This window comes from Cyanistes caeruleus, chromosome 13 (genome assembly GCF_971803275.1).
Source record: "Cyanistes caeruleus chromosome 13, bCyaCae1.hap1.1, whole genome shotgun sequence".
In the NCBI taxonomy this organism is placed as follows: Eukaryota; Metazoa; Chordata; class Aves; order Passeriformes; family Paridae; genus Cyanistes; species Cyanistes caeruleus.
Window position 1 is genome coordinate 285,613 of NC_141713.1, and position 17,845 is coordinate 303,457.

General features: G+C 56.3%; 2 protein-coding genes across 51 annotated transcripts in view; one reads left to right on the plus strand and one right to left on the minus strand.

Annotated features, from left to right (window-relative positions):
• PPIP5K1 (diphosphoinositol pentakisphosphate kinase 1) overlaps window positions 1–7,709 on the minus strand; it is a 43,937-nt gene extending 36,228 nt beyond the window's left edge. For 14 of the 50 annotated variants that reach the window (XM_086848645.1, XM_086848622.1, XM_086848642.1 and 11 more), the window contains exons 1-6: window positions 7,490–7,660; window positions 3,139–3,313; window positions 2,453–2,648; window positions 2,270–2,360; window positions 1,180–1,265; window positions 791–945 (exon numbers count right to left, since the gene is read on the minus strand). In XM_086848645.1, the coding sequence (XP_086704771.1) occupies window positions 791–945; window positions 1,180–1,265; window positions 2,270–2,360; window positions 2,453–2,648; window positions 3,139–3,285 (675 nt within the window). In that variant the 5' untranslated portion in view covers window positions 3,286–3,313; window positions 7,490–7,660. Of the gene's footprint in view, window positions 1–790; window positions 946–1,179; window positions 1,266–2,269; window positions 2,361–2,452; window positions 2,649–3,138; window positions 3,314–3,604; window positions 3,773–4,584; window positions 4,669–6,503; window positions 7,247–7,489 lie in introns of those variants that run through there. The other 36 variants (XM_086848662.1, XM_086848653.1, XM_086848649.1 and 33 more) reach the window with 16 other exon arrangements.
• A 15-nt stretch (window positions 7,710–7,724) lies between these two features.
• Window positions 7,725–17,251, plus strand: CKMT1A (creatine kinase, mitochondrial 1A). Its single transcript, XM_086848672.1, has 9 exons — window positions 7,725–8,491; window positions 13,504–13,702; window positions 14,038–14,133; window positions 14,226–14,447; window positions 14,950–15,035; window positions 15,962–16,085; window positions 16,219–16,353; window positions 16,686–16,811; window positions 17,002–17,251. Exons 1-9 carry the CDS (start codon window positions 8,343–8,345, stop codon window positions 17,116–17,118), a joined length of 1,254 nt encoding a protein of 417 aa, XP_086704798.1. The 5' UTR covers window positions 7,725–8,342; the 3' UTR covers window positions 17,119–17,251.
• The last annotated feature ends 594 nt before the right edge of the window (window positions 17,252–17,845 follow it).

The window sequence follows — 17,845 nt, forward strand, 5'->3', positions numbered from 1 at the left end:
GCAGGCCCCCCAGCCATTACAGCACACATTATTTATGGGGGACAAAAGAGACCAAAATGCAGGCAGCAGGTATGTCATTTTCCAGGCTTTAAAGAGGAGAAAAGTTGTTATAGACCATTAATTTGTCTCCAATCACTTCAAGAATATGGAACAAAAAAAGTGAACAAAATTCTACAAAGTAAGGAGCCTAACTAATATGCAAATGAAAATAAATTATGACAGGTGATAATACAACCAATTTAACTTCCTTCTAGGACCATGACTGATTTTATCAACATCAAGGATGACGTTGTTTACATTTTTAGTAAGGCTTTGGATACAACCTCAAGAGGCATACCTGTATCTTACCTAAGGGAACAATTATTTTAGGATTATTAACGGCAGATGTGTAACTGATTGGAAAAAAGACACATCGCAGCTGTAACTGTTCACTGGCCCAGTGGGGGAAGTGAGTAAGGGCAGATTTCCTGTGGAATCTAGGAATAAGTAACTGCTTTTATCACGTGTGCAAGCTACAATAAATGGAAGGGCAAGAATGGTGTTAAATGTTAGGAACATAAGGTTTTTGAAAAATTCACCTTGATAAACCCAGGTGAAATCAGCATGCAATTCAGAAAGGGACACAGTGCTCCACGACTGCAGGGTAAAGGTCACCAAGAGGATGGGGAAGGTGAAGTCAGCACTACCACTGAAATATGTCTTTCTGTGGTTCCCAGGTAGATGGGTTTGAACTTAAAGTTCTAAGAAGGTCTAAACTTCCTCAAGAGCAGCTCTGGAGACCCCTCCTCACCTTACGGAAGAGCCGCTGGCTGCCCCCACCTGCTGATGTCGGGTAGTAAATGTACACATTGTGGTCCTCAGCACTGACTGGCTTCTCCACAAACGGCTTGGGGAAAACGGCTCCATTCACCTCCACATGGTCCTCTCCTTCCACCAAGTTGCACTCTGAAGACAGAGCACAGCAGCAGCTCATCAGGAAAGGTGAGACAGTCCTAGTGCAGAGCCACAGCCCCTTCCAGGCCCATCAGCTGGTTTTGCTGCTGGGACCTTTGCCCATGAAAAAACCCAAGAGACTTATGAGTCAGGCCTCTTTGAGGTGACTGCCAGTATCTATCTCTGCAGACTATCTTAAATAGCAGAGCCTGGGGAAATGGCTTTCAGTAGAGGTTGGACACCGACCTTCTGGTCTGTCAGGATCTCGATTAAGCACAGCATAGCGGGGCAGGTCTATTCCCTCTTCTTGAAGGATCCGATACACTTCACGCCTGCAGAGGACAGAAGTGTATCATAACAGAAGTGTCAAGAAGAGTTTAGAAGATTCTCAGTACACATCAAGGGAAAGACTTCACTCCCATTGATGAAGAACACAGTCAGATGAACACAAAAAAGCATCAAGACAGATTGCAGGTACTTCTCAGCTCTCTGGCCGAGTCCTGCTGGTTATGGGGTTTGCTTTAGTCCTTCTCTGGACATACATGCCTCAGAGTAACTCTCTACCTGGCCTAAACAAGGACACTCAATTATCAGCATGTGCCCAAAGCACAGCAGCACATCCAGTACACACCAACCACCCAGACACAGCCTCTGGAAGAGTGCCCTGTCATGCCAAGCTGTCCAGTGCCCAGGCCTGGCAGAAACAGCAGGAGCCTTCTTCCATCTTGTGTCAAGGGGCAAACCCCAGTTCTTTCACTAGTTACACCTTGAGATGCCTGCCAGCACCCACATAAAACTGCTCACCATGCCAAAGACAGGGCACAAGGTTTGGGATCTGTTAGGAGCCTTAACCACACACAATCAAAGCAGCCTGGGTATAAGAGCTCAAATACATGGCTGCTGGTGGCATCTACCAACAGATGACTGAGAAACCTCATGTGTCTGACCAACACACATTCCACAGATTCTGACCCAGCCTTGCTCCCAGTTTCTGACCCAGAGCCCCATCTCACCACTTCACTCTCCTCCTTCAAAACTAGTCTTTTTCCTTTAGTCATGGCAGTGTTATTCTGTGAGAACTCTTCCACTCCCTACATCCCAACCACTCCTTACAAGACATTTACACCAGAGAACAAAGCATGGTTTTACATGGTCTCAATGGTTTTACCCTCAAAGCCATTCCCCTCCATGCTTTGGAAAAACCCCAAAAAGCCACTGCTAAGGTCCGCTTCCTCCTCATCTCACTCCTTTGTGACCAGAAAAATGAAGTTTCCACAGCATGCTGTGAAGAATCAGAGGAAAAAGGAAGGGGCTTTAGTGGCTCACAGACACCCACCTGTCCTGGATGTAATACTGCATATCAAGGTCGTTGATCAGAAATGGCTTGCACAGCTTGGCATAAGCAACTGCCTTATCCAGGGGGAATCCTGAAATACAGGGCGAGGACAGAGGGGAAAGCTGAAAGAAAACTCCCTTGCCCACAGCTCAAGCAGGCTAAGGACTGCTACAGATGTGTTACCTTTGGAGTGGAAGGATATCAGGCAGTCACAAGAAGGCCAGTTCTCCACCGGTTCATTCAGAATAACATCTTCCCCCATGATCACCACTGTGATGTACTCGAACTTGCACAGACGCTCCAGAATCTGTGTCATGGGCTTTGACTTGGACTTTTTGGTCATGGCACAGATTCCTACCACGATCTGCCGTTCTGGTGGCTGACAGAGGGGAAGAAAGAGATCAGTTTAGTAGCATTTAATATAACACTGAATAGGGGCCAAAAGCAGTCAGACGCATTTTTTCTGCGTCCCGTGCCTGGAGGTTACAGAAAAAATGAATGCTTTCTTTCCACAGAGACACCTTTGCCCTTTTCACAGGTGCCAGTTTTCCTCAAAAATTTCCCTGGTGAAACAGAAAGGCTTACAGGAGAGTCAGGTTAAGTCTCTAGAACAAAGAAATCCACTAGTTTTCCTGAATCAGACCTGCAAGCAAAAAAGCTGGATTTCCTGAGGCACGAGCATGGCAGCATGACATAATGTGTCCTGTCATAAATGCCACTGCTGTGTCCCACAGCTGTGCCACACAGCCAGGTGCTGTGTCCCCTGCAGTTCCAACTGCCTGCAGCCCCAGCAGTAACCATACAAAACCTGGTTGAGACCCAAAGATTCTGCACAGATGATCCAGCCCAGGATGCTGGGACCTCCTTACCGACTCCTCCTCTTCATCGTCTTCAAAAAAATCGGTTTCGTCTGTCTTCATGTTTGATCCCAGAAATTCTGTCTCATCATCTCTGGAGCCAACAACAAACCTGGGAGTGGAGTTTTCTCCCTCACTGGAGGTCGTCAGGGACGACATTGCAGCTTCGGTGGCCAACCATCCCGCTCTGGAATTACAGTGTGCAAAAGGTCAGACGTGTGCTCACGCTGGGTCAGGGTGATCCCAAGGCCAGCTGCATGATGGAAGCAAGTGATGGTGGGAAGGGCAGGGACTGATCCGGCATGAGGGAGCCCAGGGACAGTGCTGCCCAGCACAAAAAGAGGGAATAGGAAGACACTCTCAGGGTGGGAGGGGATCTGAAGTTCTGGATCATTTTATGTAAGCAGTTCCATTTTGCAATTAATCCCCTTGCACTGGAACAGTGTCACCACGGGCACTGAAATCATGTAACCCTTACAGTGATGCATGTCCAGCCGCTGCCTAAATCATGGACAAGGACAGGGGACACTCTTGAAGACTCATTTGCCCAACGACATCAACTGGGACTCCAGAAGTCAGGATAAAGCTCAGGTCAGTGACAGTGATTTTCCAATTTCCAATTTTCATCCTTTCAGCTCAAGAAGGCCTACAGTAACAAAGAGAACAGTTTGAGAGGTGCAGGAGTTTGCAGTGAGGAGGAAATCCAAGTGAAAACTATGTCAGGGAAAGAAGATACAGAGGGAGCATCAGCAACAGTTTGAGTTGCAAGTCAGGGTGTCTGGGTTAGCAACCTGTCATAGAATCACATAAAACACTGAGCTGGCAGGGATCCATCAAGATTGAGTCCAGCTCCTGGCCCCGTACAGACACCCCAAGAACCCCATCATGTGCCTGAGAGTATTGTCCACAGGCTTCTTGAACTTAGGCTTAGTGATGTGACCAGTGCGGAGCAGAGTGGAACAATCACCTCCTTTGACCAGCTGCTGAATATATGCTATGAGTTAGAAATGCCAGGAAGGAGCATGTCCTCCACTGTCACCTACAAGAGCAGCACTGCCTGCCCCAGCGGGGCCAGAGTCTGAACACACTCTGAGTCTGAACACACCATTCAACTGACCTGTACATGCCAAGGACACAGCTGTTCACCATTGACCTAAGCTCCACCCACAGTGTCAAGCAGGTGTCTTTCACTGTGCTTTTCCTTATAAAGTAGCAAAAAGCATTCCTCCTGCATAAGGATCCACTGCTGGATCCACTGGGGGAGCAGACATCAACCCAACAGAAACCACACAGGGAACACAGAAAGCCTGGACTCTCTTACATACCACCAAGGATGATCTTCTCCATCTTAATCCCATGCACCGAGCCCAGTGCTGCTGGTCCCACAAAATCCTCAAAGCACAGCACACATCTGGCACTGAAATGTCTCAATCAGCAGGAGTCAGAGCTGATACTCACCATCAGTGCTCGCTGCCAGTGGGAGGAACAGTGCTGGCAGACCAGGCTATAGAGGCATTTACTGTGCACTCCACATAGCTCTGCTATCTCCAGAGGAGGACAAGAGTAGGATTCCCAAAATACTCAGGAACCATTTTCATGCCTTTCTCCTACTGCCTCAGCACATCAGTACAGAATGAGCCCTTAGCAGGTACACTGTCAGCTTGATGGCTGATGATTTAATGAAGGGAAGCAAACCATGCAAAAGGAGGAGGAGGGTTATTTTCTCCAATCCCTCACTCTCCCCTCCCTCCTGGAAAAAAAAAACCAGATCAAGCAGCAGGAAAACCTTTGCCCTGAGAACTCAGAAAGCAACAACCTCTCTATATTCCTACTCCTATTCCAGAGAAAAAACCTTTTCCTTGCTCTATAGCTCTGTGACACACCATACTCACATCAGGGAAAAACTCAGAGCTTCACTGAAGCTGACAGCCACTGATAGTACAGTGAACGCCCATGGTGTTAATAAGGCATGCCTCATGATTTCAGGTGTGGGGACAGGGTTAACCAGAACCTTTTTCTAGTTTTTCTTAAAAGCAGATCACTTACCATAGACTTCTACAAAGCAACTAGACTCTTGATGAAACAGAGCTACAGGCATAACTGAGGCATCAAATGGACATCCCTTAAATGGACACAGGCAAGTGGAGTTCCATTCTGCTATCTAAGGACAGTGGCAGTCCGGTTTGGCCACCACACCAGAGTCAGTCCTAGTGTTGAACTGGCATATGCTCATATGCCAGGAGGGTGGAAATTGCCATTATGGAACCCTTACAGGTTCCTGCACAACACACAGCCCACACTTTTCACATCAACCACAGCATGCTGATGGTTCTGCACCCATTGACTGCTGAGCTAACTGCTCATGGAAGACATACATTTCACCCAGTTCCCAGTAGCTGAGAGTGCTATGGGCCTCACCTCACACTAATCACAGCAAGAAAAATCAGTGTTGAGTTAATGCTGCTGTGTCGTCCAAGGGAGACAAGAGCACTAATGCAGCTCTGGCACATGCACATGCTCTAGATGATTCTGCTTTGAGTCACAATATTCAGGCTTGGTAGTCTTGTCACAGTTACAGGAGGAAGTACATGCCAGCTGCTCCAGCTAAAGACTTTCCTGCTGCACTTCCAAGAAGGGCAGCTGTGATCTGCTGCACACTCATACCAAAGGTTACCGTAATTATCCATTTAGCAATCTGAATCTGCTGACACACAACCCTAAATGGAGCCACAGACCTTGCCTCTGATGGCTTGGGACTGATTCAGCTCTCTAGAGCTGCCCTGTATTAGTGATAAAAAACGAGATAGTAAATTGTTTTCTGGTTCCCCAGCAGATCATTCTGGTGTTGCTCAGATAAGGGTGCTCACAAAATAAAGAGATTCTTCATGCCCTGCTTCTGAGGTCCCAGACGTTTAAGAGGAAAGGTGTGATTAGGTCTTGTATGAAGTTTGTACTCAGTGTGGCATTAACCAACCAAAGAATGGGTTTGCATATCAGGATTTTGTTTCATTTCAGTTTTTAAACAAAAGGTGCAGATGCAGGTGCAGTCTCCCTAGTGCCAGGCTGGCAGACAGGAACATGGCTCATCATATAGCCGGCAGCAGGAACTTGGGTTACCCCAGCATGCAGAACACCTGCAAGCGTGATCCAGCTTAGAGACCCACAGCCTAGCCAAGCCAGGTCAAGTACGTGCAGGATCATGACATCTAAACACATACACATAGCTGGCATTTTAAAACACTAGTGCTGGCAATATCTTGTAGATCTACCTGAAACTACTGACGGTCCTACAGCCAACCAACCAGTCCAAAAAACCCAACCCTGAAAGCTTAGGCCCTGAGCAGTGAAGTACCTTTGCATGCATGACCAGAACACACCTTTGCATGATCAACCTCCACTGTTACAAGGGCTGTTTGGATTAAGGTTAATTCCATACTTTAAAATGGTGAAAGTTGTGCTCTTATCACAGGCACTTAATTGCTTCAGAACAGAAACAACACCTATTCTAGGGTTAATAATTAAAACTATTTGGACTTGGTGTGTCAGAGAAATCCCTCTGTTCTGGTAACACAGGCATTGAAGGTCAGGAAGCTAAAGTCAAGTTCAGTCCATTCAAGCAGCGCTTTCAGTGAGCCCGAAGACACCAAGAGCTGCAAACCTGGAGCGTGAAGCAGAAGGGAGCGTTTAGATGGTGTCTCTGTTTACCCCGCACACCGAGCAGCAGTGCCGCGCACAGCGGCGACACCCGTCTTCAATTGTTCATAGCGAAATATTTAATCAGGCTCGTGAGATCTGTAAAGCGTGGAATCCCCCCGACACGGTCGCTGTCGGCGAGCCTTTATTGCGGGGGGGCGGCTGCCGCTCCACCCCGCGCACACCGTGGCGGCTTCAGGGGCCGGCCCGCCAGGCTCGGCGAGGCAGCGGCCCCGGAGAACGGCAGGGGCCAAGATCGGGCCGGGAGAGCGGCGCGACTGACCGCTAGCAGCCGCGGCAGAGGGCCGCCGCCCGGACTGCGCGCAGGCACCGGCTCGGACAGGCCGAGCGGCGCCCGCGCCGTGCGGGGCCGGACCCCGGGCCCGGCAGGCACAGGCGAATGACGGCGGCGGGCCGCGGGGGCGGTACGGGACCGAGCCGCGCCTCGCCGTGGCGCCGCCGTTGCCGCCCACCCGGCGCTCCCCGACAGCCACCGACAAACAGGGCCCAGCAGCGGCGCGACCGGCCGGCCGCCCTACCCCTCCCCGCCTTGCGCTTCGCTCCGCTTCCCGACCGGCCCCTGCCGTGCCCCCGGCCCCTCGGCCGCCCCGGCCCCCGCCGGCGGCAGCAGGGGGCGCCACGCCAGGCGCCGCCATTTCGCTCCGCTCACCTGCGGCCTCCGAGCGCACCCTGCGCTGCGGGCGCTGCCGCCGGCCAATCACCGCCTGCTGACTGCCGCAGGCAGCCAATCGCTGCGGAGGAGGCGGGGCCGGCCGGGACGCGAGCGGCCACGGCGTGGCGGCCCCTGGCGGCGGCGGCGGGACCTGCTGCGCGGCCGGGCGCTCCGCGCGCACGTGGGCGCGGGCCCCGCGCCGGGCCCGTGCTGTAACGGCGAGCGCGCGGCTGCACCGGGCGGGACACGCGGCCGTAGCGGCCGTAGCGGGCTTGGCGCGCGGCTCTACCGGGCGGCCGCTTCCAGTGTCCCGGAGCAGCCCGGCGGTGCGCCAGCAGCTCCCGTTCCTTGGGAGTCTGCGGTGGCGAACGCGGAGCGCTCCCTGGCCCGCGGGTGCGGCTCCGCCGGTGTGGTGGGTACGGAGCACTGCGGGAGGGCTGGTGACCACCGAGAACAGGCTCTCGACTCCGCGACCCATCGTGGGTCGCATCCCGTCGAGGAGTCGTGATTGCCGCTCCCGGTTTCAGGTGGACGAACTTTGACCCGGCCGCGCCCGCCTGCCCGCCCCAGGGCGCGGCGAGTGGCTTCGAGGTGCGGGTCCCGGTACGGAGCCGGCCCGTCCCGGTGCAGCCACCCCTCCGGCGCTGTCCGGCGAGCGGTGCTGAAAGCGGCGGCGGCGCCTCGGTGGGGCGGGGCGGGGCGGGGCAGCCAAGCAGGTGGCGGTGCCGCCAGGCCCCCCCGTGCCCCGCCGGCTCCCCGCCCCCCGCGCGCCCCGCCGCCGTTCCCGTTCCCGTTCCTATTCCCCTCACGTCCGCTGCCCAAGCCGGCGCGCTTGCTCCGCCGCTCCGCCATGGCCAGCACCCTCGCCCGCGCTCTCTCCGCTCGCCGCTCCGCTGGCCTCCTGGCTATGGTGGGCGCCGGCTCTCTCGCCGCCGGCTTCCTGCTCGCCCGGGACTCGGTCAGCGCGGGCGACCATCAGCGTCGGCGATACCCGCCCAGGTAATGTGCACGGGCGGCGGGGGCGCACGGGCGGGGGGCGGCGGGCGGGGGATGATTTCTGCGGCACCGGGGGCGGGCGCGGCGGCCGCCCCCCGACTGGAGCCTGGGCGGTGGGTCCCGGAGCAGCTCATGGGGGCGGTGCAATGGACGCTGCTCGTCCATGGAGGGAAGGACCGGGAGGCCCTGAACCAAGCCCGTGCCAGCCGCGGGGCCCCGGGCCACGAGGGGGACGGGGAGCGGCCGCAGGGGCTCGGCCGTGTTGGACGGATGCTCTCGGGCTGCTGGTCGCCGGCTCCGCGCACAAGGACGCCGGCACAGCCGTGGCCGGGGGCAGTCCCGCAGGTCCTGGCTCTCCGGGGCTCGTCGCGGTTGCCGCGGGCCCCCTTCACGGGACGCGCGCTGGCAGCGGCCGTGCGGGCTGCGGGGGCCGCTCCGGGCACATTCCCGTGCCCGGGGGTTGGCTCTGAGTGCTGCGGTCCGGGCAGGGAGTCCCGGAGCTGCCAGCTGCCCTGAGTGGACCCAGAGTACCAGCAGAAGCCGCTGCAGCCGGGGACGTGGGAGAGCGGGAGGGGACTAATGCTTGACAGTAGGATTGGGGTCCTGGGTGACTTCCCGGGATGACCGGGAGGGCAGAGATGGGGGTTGTTTGGGAGATGGGCCAGCCTGGGAGGCAGCAGTGCTGGGACCGCCAGTGCCGGTGGGGACTCAGCCCAAGAGAGGCCAGGGAGACTTTGCCAATATCTTGGTAGAACAGGATGGAGCAAAGGGTCCATTTTGTCCTGCTGGCAGAACACCCAGGATCTCTGACTGTGGGAGCTGGTGTCAGAGCAGCCCCTGGCCCAACCTCATCTGGCTGTGCCAGCCTTCCCACGTGCCTGCCTTCAGGACAGGGACTCTTCTATTGAGAAGAAAAGCTTTGCTGGCATGTCCTGGCTCTTTCCTCTCTGGGCCAGTTTTTAAAGGGAGAACTGGAGGGGTCTGTGGGTACTGAGCAAACAGCTCCTTGGGTAGATTTTGGATGACAGTGAGATGTGCAATCAGGATTCTGGGACGTGGGCACAGAGTTGAGCTGGGCCAAGTGAGTGCATACACAGCCACAGGCTGGCTTAGGGGTGCTTTTGAGGTAATGCCAGCTCTGCAAGAGCCCTGGCCCTGTTTGTACACCCGGCACCTGATCCCTTAAGCCAGATAAGTGTCACATCTACAGCACAATGCTAAGGTTCAAGCTCTAGACCAGAAGCTCTCACGTCACTCCCCTCCAAATGACTCTTTAGTGCCCCAGGGAGCCCAGCCTGGCCAGGAGAGCCAAGTACCTCACATTCTCATGGTACTGCTCACCATCACTTGCCATGGCAAGTGGGGTGGAGGGGACAGAGGCTGGTCCTGCCCAGTGTTTGTGCTGCCAGCCCTGAGGAGCACCGAGGGGCATGGTGCCAGACAGGACTGGATGCAGTAGCTACCTGTGTGTCACAAGAGCTAAAGCAGAACAGGAACAGGTCAGAAGGGGAGAGGGACATGGTGGCCACCAGGCAGTCCTTACGCTGGCAACAGCTGCTTGGCTTAGCACATCCTAGAGGCGGGCCAGGAAAACGAGGACTGAGTTTTCCTGCCCATCCCAATGCCAGCAGAGACAGTGCACAGGGAAGGAGCAGGGTGGGAAGGAGGCAGCACGTTGCTGCTCCGCACACCGGCAGCTGCTGCCATCCCTGCACCAAATGCTGACAGTCAGAGCAGTGTGTCGCGGTGCTGCATTGCAGGCTGGGAGCCCTGGGCATGTGGAGGGCTCACAAGGAGCTGGCACTGGGATTCTGGCAAGCTGTGTTGGGCTACAGAAAGTCGGGGACAGAAATTGAATGAGTTCATAGAGCTACAAAGGACGGATGTTATTAATTATTTATCTCCCAAGAGGGGGGTGTTTTCCAGCTTTCTGCACAAATGTAGAGAAACAGACATCATGTCAGGACAGGATGAAGTCAAGGTGGGGCTGTGACTGAGAAGCTCTAAAATATGTCTCCTGGGGGGTTCTGTTCAGTTTGGAATGGTTTTGTGACAGTGCTGACACTTGACCTGGACGGAGCCCTATGATCTGTCCTTTACTCTCCAGCTGACTCACCTGAGAATTTTGCCCCTCTAGTCTTAACCAGAGACATTGGCAGCAGCCCTAAGGGGTCTGAGCAACACTCCATAGGCTCCTAACAGAGGCACTGTAGTATGAACCACCATGCTGGGAGGGCACAGGCACTTCCATCTCAAGGAGACATGGGCACCCCGTGCCTTCTCCCACTATGGCAGCACATTTGGGCCACCATGTTGGGGGTCCCTGCCAAAGCATCTCCAGACAAAGGCCAAGCCCCCTCCTCCCTGTGTAAGCAAGCCTCATGCTTGGCTCCTGCCAGCTCCCAGTTCCATTCCACCACACAGGGTCTGCTGCTCTCACCATGCACCCCCACGCCTCTCCAGAGTCCATGTGTGGCTGGGGCTGCCTGGGCACCTCAGGCCACTGATGCCAGGAAGGGCACTGGAGGCTGCCACATTAGAGGTGAAGAGCTGTGGGGAGGTGCAGGTGGCTGTCATTTCTGGAGAAGATGCCCAGTCAGTAGATGACAGAATAATAATTCCTGCTGGCTGCTGAGCAGGGCTGCTGTGGGGTCAGGCACTGGCTTGCTCAAGGGCAGAGAGGGCAGGTGCTGCGGGCAGCTGCACCCCGAGGTCATGGGCAGGACGGCAGGCTGAGGTGAGCACAGGACAGCGTGGGCGGCAGTGCTGAGTTGCACTCCTGGCAGACATCCACGCTTCCAGGCTCTGCAGCCAGGCAGGAGCCCACAGTACCCCAGAACCACGGAATCATGGAATCATTGAGCTTGGAAAAGACTTTCAAGGTATCACTCGGTATTGTGGCACAAAACAAAAATTTTGTTTGCGGGAACAAAATAGATGGTGCTGAAATGGCCATAATTTTAAAACCAGCCTTATGGACCAAAACCAAGGGGGTCAAAGCAGTCCAGGTGCAGCATCATCTTGACACTATGACAGAGGACCCCTGGACACCCTGAGCACATGGCAGGAGTGTGGTGCCACTGCCAGAGCCCTCCAGTGTCAGCCTGGACACAGCTTCCCCCACCGGCTCTGTGGCACCACGGTGAGCACAGTGCCAGGTGCTCAGGACCTTCACCCCAACATTACCCAGCTGGTCCTGGCGACATCCATCCGAGTTCAGGTGCTCAAGAAACGCTGAAGAGAGGTTGCCCCCATTTGCTGGCTGTGGTCTGGGGCTGTTCAGGGGAGGGTACACTCCAACCAGGTGCTCAGTCAGCACTGTAGTATGCACAGAATCTGCAGGCAGAGCCTAGAGTCTCAGGGTTTGGATGCTGAACACCTCAGGGAAGACATAGACAGCTGTGGCAGACAGCATGCTTCAACCCATAGCAATCTCCTGCTTGCTGAGAGTAAGCTGGCTTTCCTTAGGAACCTCTACTGCTCCTGGGCATCCTCTGTCACACAGAAAGCACAGCAAGTGGTCCACCTACCAGCATGACCACGCTTGAGCAGTGGAGAAACCTGTCTAAGTGTCCCATTCTGATCAGCAAATGCTTTTTACAAGTGTGTCACCCTGGAGAAACAATGGCCAGCGGGTGACAGGGGCAGAAGCAGGGAGGGATGCATGCCACATCAGCCTCTTAGCTGGATCATCTCTTCAGGGCACGGGTCTGTGTGTGGGTTGGGAGAAGCCCTCAGCCCCCTCAACCCTGTGACAAGTTCTTGTCTGGAGCAAATGCCCTCTTCTGTTGGTCCAGGCAGGAGCTGCTAGTGCTTCCCCACACGTTGCAGTGGGAGCCCAGCCTCCCTTTGTTTCTGCACAGCACAGGAAACGATTAGCAGTAGCCAAGCTGTGGGCGAAGGGCCACATTCCTTGGCCTGCAGACACAGGGGAGGAGGCTGTGGCAGCCACAGGGCTCTGCATTGCAGCACAGGATTGGTGCTGGCAGCCAGAACCAATGCCCAGTGTGAGCACTCAGCCCAAGAGCAGGAGATGAGCACAGGGGAGTGCCAGGACTTGCTGCTAGTGCTGATGTCTGACTGTTGCTCTCAACAACCAGAGCTGCGCTAGACCTTATCCCTCACATGGATCCCCCCCAAGCAATGTCACCCCCAAAGCAGGCGTCTCTCAGAAAGGTGTCTCCAGGGATGCAGGACCCCCTCCAGCCACCAGTGTGGTCTCCTGGGCTGACAAGGGCCAGCCCTGTCCCACTAAGGTGAGTGGAGGCACCCTCAAGAGATTTGGCCAAGGCAAGAGTCCTGCCCTGCCAGTTTCCCTGTGAGCACAGAACAAGTACAAAGCCTGTCTAAAGTGGGAATGAGGTCAAGAGACAGCCTCCCACTAAGCTGATTAGAGGAAAGTATCCCCCTAATACAATAAACTGCACTGGGACTGTGCTGTTCCCACTGACTGCAGATCAGGGTCAGCCAATCTCCTGCCCCACAGCATCTGGGGAGCAGAGGTGTGGGGGTCCAGGAGCTAAGCAAGCCAGACTGCATGCCCTGCCTCTCCTACCCACTGCATCAGCAGACAGGGAGCAGCCCCCTCCCATTTGAGCTGGCATAAGGGCAGCCCCAGGGAGGACAAGGGGAGTGGGACCCCCACTCTGCAGCCCAGCTGCCCTGGCAGCTCAGTGTGAGGATGGGCTCACGTGGCCCCACTGCTCACCTGGCAGGTTGTTCCACCCTGTGGCCCTGCTGAGTGTTTGATAAGGAGCTGCTCCCTAAGGACTGGTCCAGATTTGCCTGTGGACTTTTGTCTTGGTTCAGTGCCAGCTCTGGGCTTGGGCTCTCCCTTCCCTTGCCCTGCAAAGCCTGTAACTGCCTTCCTGCTCCCAGCTGCTGTGGATAAGCAGAGCATTTGACCCCTCCCTGAGCTCTCCTGCCCATACCTGCACCAAAAGCCTCTGTGGAGCACAGGTACAAGTGCTGGGGTCCCTTCACCCCAAATAACTCATTGGTGTCTCCTCCCACAGCGCTGAGTACCCCGACCTGCGGAAGCACAACAATTGCATGGCCAGCAACCTGACGCCAGCCATCTACGCCAGGCTCTGTGACAAGGCAACCCCAAATGGCTGGACCTTGGACCAATGCATTCAGACTGGCGTTGACAACCCTGGCCACCCCTTCATCAAGACTGTGGGCATCGTAGCTGGTGATGAAGAGGCCTATGAGGTGAGTAGCAGCCAGAGCCTTGCCTGCGCCAGGCAGAGGAGTCCCAGTACCAATGGTACAACCAGCAGCCTGGGATATTACTGCCCACCTCCTCTTGCCCAGCCTGAGCAGTTGGAGAGGCCCCTGGAAAGTCTCCACGTGCTGCTGCAGTACACAGGGCTCCTTTGGAGCAGCTATTCCTGGAGTCCTGCAGCGTCCTGCAGCATTTGCCCTGTGGATTGATGTTGCACTGCAGGACACGCTGTCCCCCACACTGGCAGTGTGGCCCTGCCAGGCTTGTGGCAGAGGCTTCATGAAGCCCTTGGTCTGCTGTACATTGTGCTACTTGCTTCCAGGTGTTTGCCGACCTGTTTGACCCTGTGATTCAGGAGAGGCACAATGGATACAACCCCCGCACCATGAAGCACACCACAGACCTGGACGCCACAAAGGTGCAGAAGCTGGACAGTGGTGCTGCATGCAGGTGTCCTGCCTTGGGGGTAGGGCCACCCCATGAACACCCTGTGGCTTCTGTCTGTTCCAGATAAAGTTTGGCCAGTTTGATGAGCGCTATGTGCTCTCGTCCCGGGTCCGGACTGGCCGCAGCATCCGTGGCCTGAGCCTGCCACCAGCCTGCACCCGTGCTGAGAGACGAGAGGTGGAGAAAGTGACTGTGGATGCTCTGAGTGGCCTCACCGGGGACCTGGCAGGCCGGTACTACCGCCTCAGCGAGATGACTGAGAAGGAGCAACAGCAGCTCATTGATGTGAGTCAGTGCAGCTCCCGACCAGCCCCTCTCGGGTGCATGCAGAGCAGGACCCCTTCCTGGCCCTGCCTCTCTGGGAGGCTGCATCCTTCTTTTGCAGCTCTGCTGTCTTCTTCAACCAGGACCCCTGCCCTAGCAAGGCATCCCAACAGCACAGTGCTGCTCAGCCCTCATGAACCAGAAGCTCTCTGAACTCAGTCCCAGCAGCTCATGGCCACCTCTGACTCTTGCCCCTGCCTATGCCCAGAGGAAGAAGGGTTTGTGGCACTCTGCTGGTGCCCTACCAGCCCCTGGCACAGGGTGGGCTGTGCGCCATCAACCTTCTGCCTCCCAGGCCAGGAAGGCAAGGGCTTCTGCCCACGGGTGCCCTGCCTGGGAGAGCCGCCGTGAATCTCCTGCATGGCAGGCGTGACCAGTGAGACAGGGAGTACTGGAACCAGTGAGGGTGCCCTGGCTCCAGCCATGCAGCCTGGGTGAGCCCATGAACTCTGCCTCCCTCCAGGACCACTTCCTCTTTGACAAGCCGGTGTCCCCGCTCCTGACAGCAGCAGGAATGGCTCGGGACTGGCCTGACGCCCGAGGGATATGGTGAGGTTCTGCCCTGGCACTGGGTGGCAGGACAGAGATGGGGGGGATGGTACTGCTCCATCCATCTCAGCCTTGCCACCCACATTTCCCATGTTTGCCATGCCACAGACCCTAGCACGTGGCACCAGTGCCCCTGGGTCATGCTCACCTTGGGTCCTATGGCTTTACCTGGGAGCTCCTTGTGCACCACTGTCAACAGCCTTCTGTTTCCTACACAAACACAGCATGGTACTGGGAAGAGGGACTGTGGAACCAGTACCTGCTGTCAATCCTGCCTGCTCTCACCATCCTGCAGCACCTTGCACTCTAAGGCTGCCAAAAACCTGTAATAGCCTTCTGCTCTCTGGGAAATCCCCAGCACTCCTCCTGGCTTCTGCACACTCTGTGACACCAAACCTACCCTGCCACAATCGCATCTTACTGCTCCCTCCCAGCATCTTCTCACAGCCATGCAACATCCCACACTCCCACAGAACAACAGCCACTTGTCTTCCCATGCCACCCTTGCTGACACTATGCCTTTATGTGGAAAACATCTCCAGGGTACACACAGCACCCAGCTCCAGCTGCACCTGACCCAGCCCTCCAGTGCACATTCCATACCTCACATGCCCCCTCCTGCTGCCTGCATGGTGCAGGAGCCATGCTTCCATCCTCAGTCCAAGTTGGGTCACCACCATGCTGGCACCTGCCTGTGCCCAAGGCACTGGAGACAGCTCCTGTCGCCGGCAGTGAAACATATGGATGGGCACTGGCCCATCTCCAGGAGCATCTCCTGGCTGCCCACCCTGGTGCAGTCAGCACACTGGAACCGAGGGCAGCACTGGCGCCACAGTGGCAGGGGCACACCACAGGAAGGGGCACAGTTGAGTGGGCACAGGGTCTCTGCAAGCTGCCATCACAGCCAAACACTGTCCTGTCCCTAGGCACAACCACCAGAAGACCTTCTTGATCTGGATCAATGAGGAGGACCACACACGTGTCATCTCCATGGAGAAGGGGGGCAACATGAAGCGCGTTTTTGAGCGGTTCTGCCGGGGCCTAAAGGAGGTGAGTGTCCAACAGTTTCTGCTGTGCCAGCCCAATAAACAGGCAAAGAGGGCAGGCAGAGCTCCTGTGGTGCTGGCCCTCTGCTGGGTGCTCCTTGGCCAGGGCTGAACCACTGCTTGTGCCTCTAACTCAGGTGGAGCGGCTAATCCAGGAGCGAGGCTGGGAGTTCATGTGGAATGAGCGGCTGGGTTACATCCTGACGTGCCCCTCTAACCTGGGCACGGGGCTGCGAGCAGGTGTCCACATCAAGCTGCCACTGCTCAGCAAGGTATTACCATGGCCAGTTTTGTGGTAAGCCAGGCTAGGACTGTGGGGAGCTCAGCCACGAAGGTGCAGGACAACATGGGACCCAGCCCTGGATCACACTCAGGCTCCCCTAGGAGGCATAGGGTCCAGCCCCTGCCTGCATTCCTGGCCAGAGGGGCCCAGGCCCCGGGTGTCAACCTGGGTCTGCTCAGGGCAGGACTCTGAGTGGGGCTGGTGACCCACTGACAGGACCTTGTGAGCAGCAGGGGGCTGCCTCAGGGAGCATTTGGCTAAAGAACCCTGACTCGCTTGTTTTTGGTCCTGCTGAGCACTGACACTTTCTCTGGGCACCAGGACAGCCGCTTTCCTAAGATCCTAGAGAACCTCCGGCTACAGAAGCGTGGGACGGGTGGTGTGGACACTGCGGCCAAAGGCGGCGTCTTTGATATCTCCAACCTGGACCGTCTGGGGAAGTCAGAGGTGGGTGCCAGACATAGCTGGGGAGGGAGGTTCTGGAACATGTCAGCAAGACGGGCCCACAGTGCCCATGCACCCCAGGGCCGTGTGCTGGGGCCAGCGTGTGGGTGCTGGGAGTGGCAGTGCCTACCCTGCATGCAACAGGACTGGCCAAGTGGTCCCTCAGTCACCACCATCTGTGCTCCTGCTGCAGGTGGAACTGGTGCAGCTGGTGATAGATGGTGTGAACTACCTGATCGACTGTGAACGGCGGCTGGAGAAGGGGCAGGACATCCGCATCCCGTCGCCGCTGCAGCAGTTCCGGCACTGAGTGGGACCGTGGTAGTGCCAGCGCTGTGGGACCCAGGACCCCTGTAGCTTGTGCGATCTCTGTGCCCAGCATGTTGCTGCATCCTGTAACCCACAATGCGTCAGGTCAGACCCCATAAACACGCGCTGCTGTAGCTATGGCTCAGGCTTCTTATCGCAGTACTCACCACCCCACTGACCTTCCAGCACCCTATCCCCCTGCAGAGGCACCATTCGGATTTCCCCCCAATCGCAAGACTTCACAATCACCACACTGGGCTCTGCAGCCCCTGCCCCATCCCAACCACCTTGGCCACCTTCCAGCTGGTACCAGGAGCAGTGCAGCAGGGACAGGAAGCACTCACTGCATGGCCTCAGGTCCCACACTGAGCAGCATAGTCTGGAAGGCCTCCTCTGGCAAATGAAGGTAGTCCTGTGGGAAATGCGTCTTGAGCACACAGGCAGTGGGAGAGCAGGAGCCAGTGGGCCCCACAGTCCTCAGGATCCTGGATGGGCTGCAGCCAGCCTATCCAGGATGGGCAGCGCCTGCACCAGGATCTCGGAGGGCAGGAGCACCCTCGCTGTCCTGGAGCAGGCTCCACTGTACAGGCTGCAGGAAAGAGCAACATTGATTCCTATGCAATCCACACCTTCCCTCAGAAACTGCTTGCTCAGTGTCCCACAGTGGGTCTGTGGCAGGCTTGCTACAAGGGTAAGGACACCATGACAAAGGGGAGGCTTCACCCTGA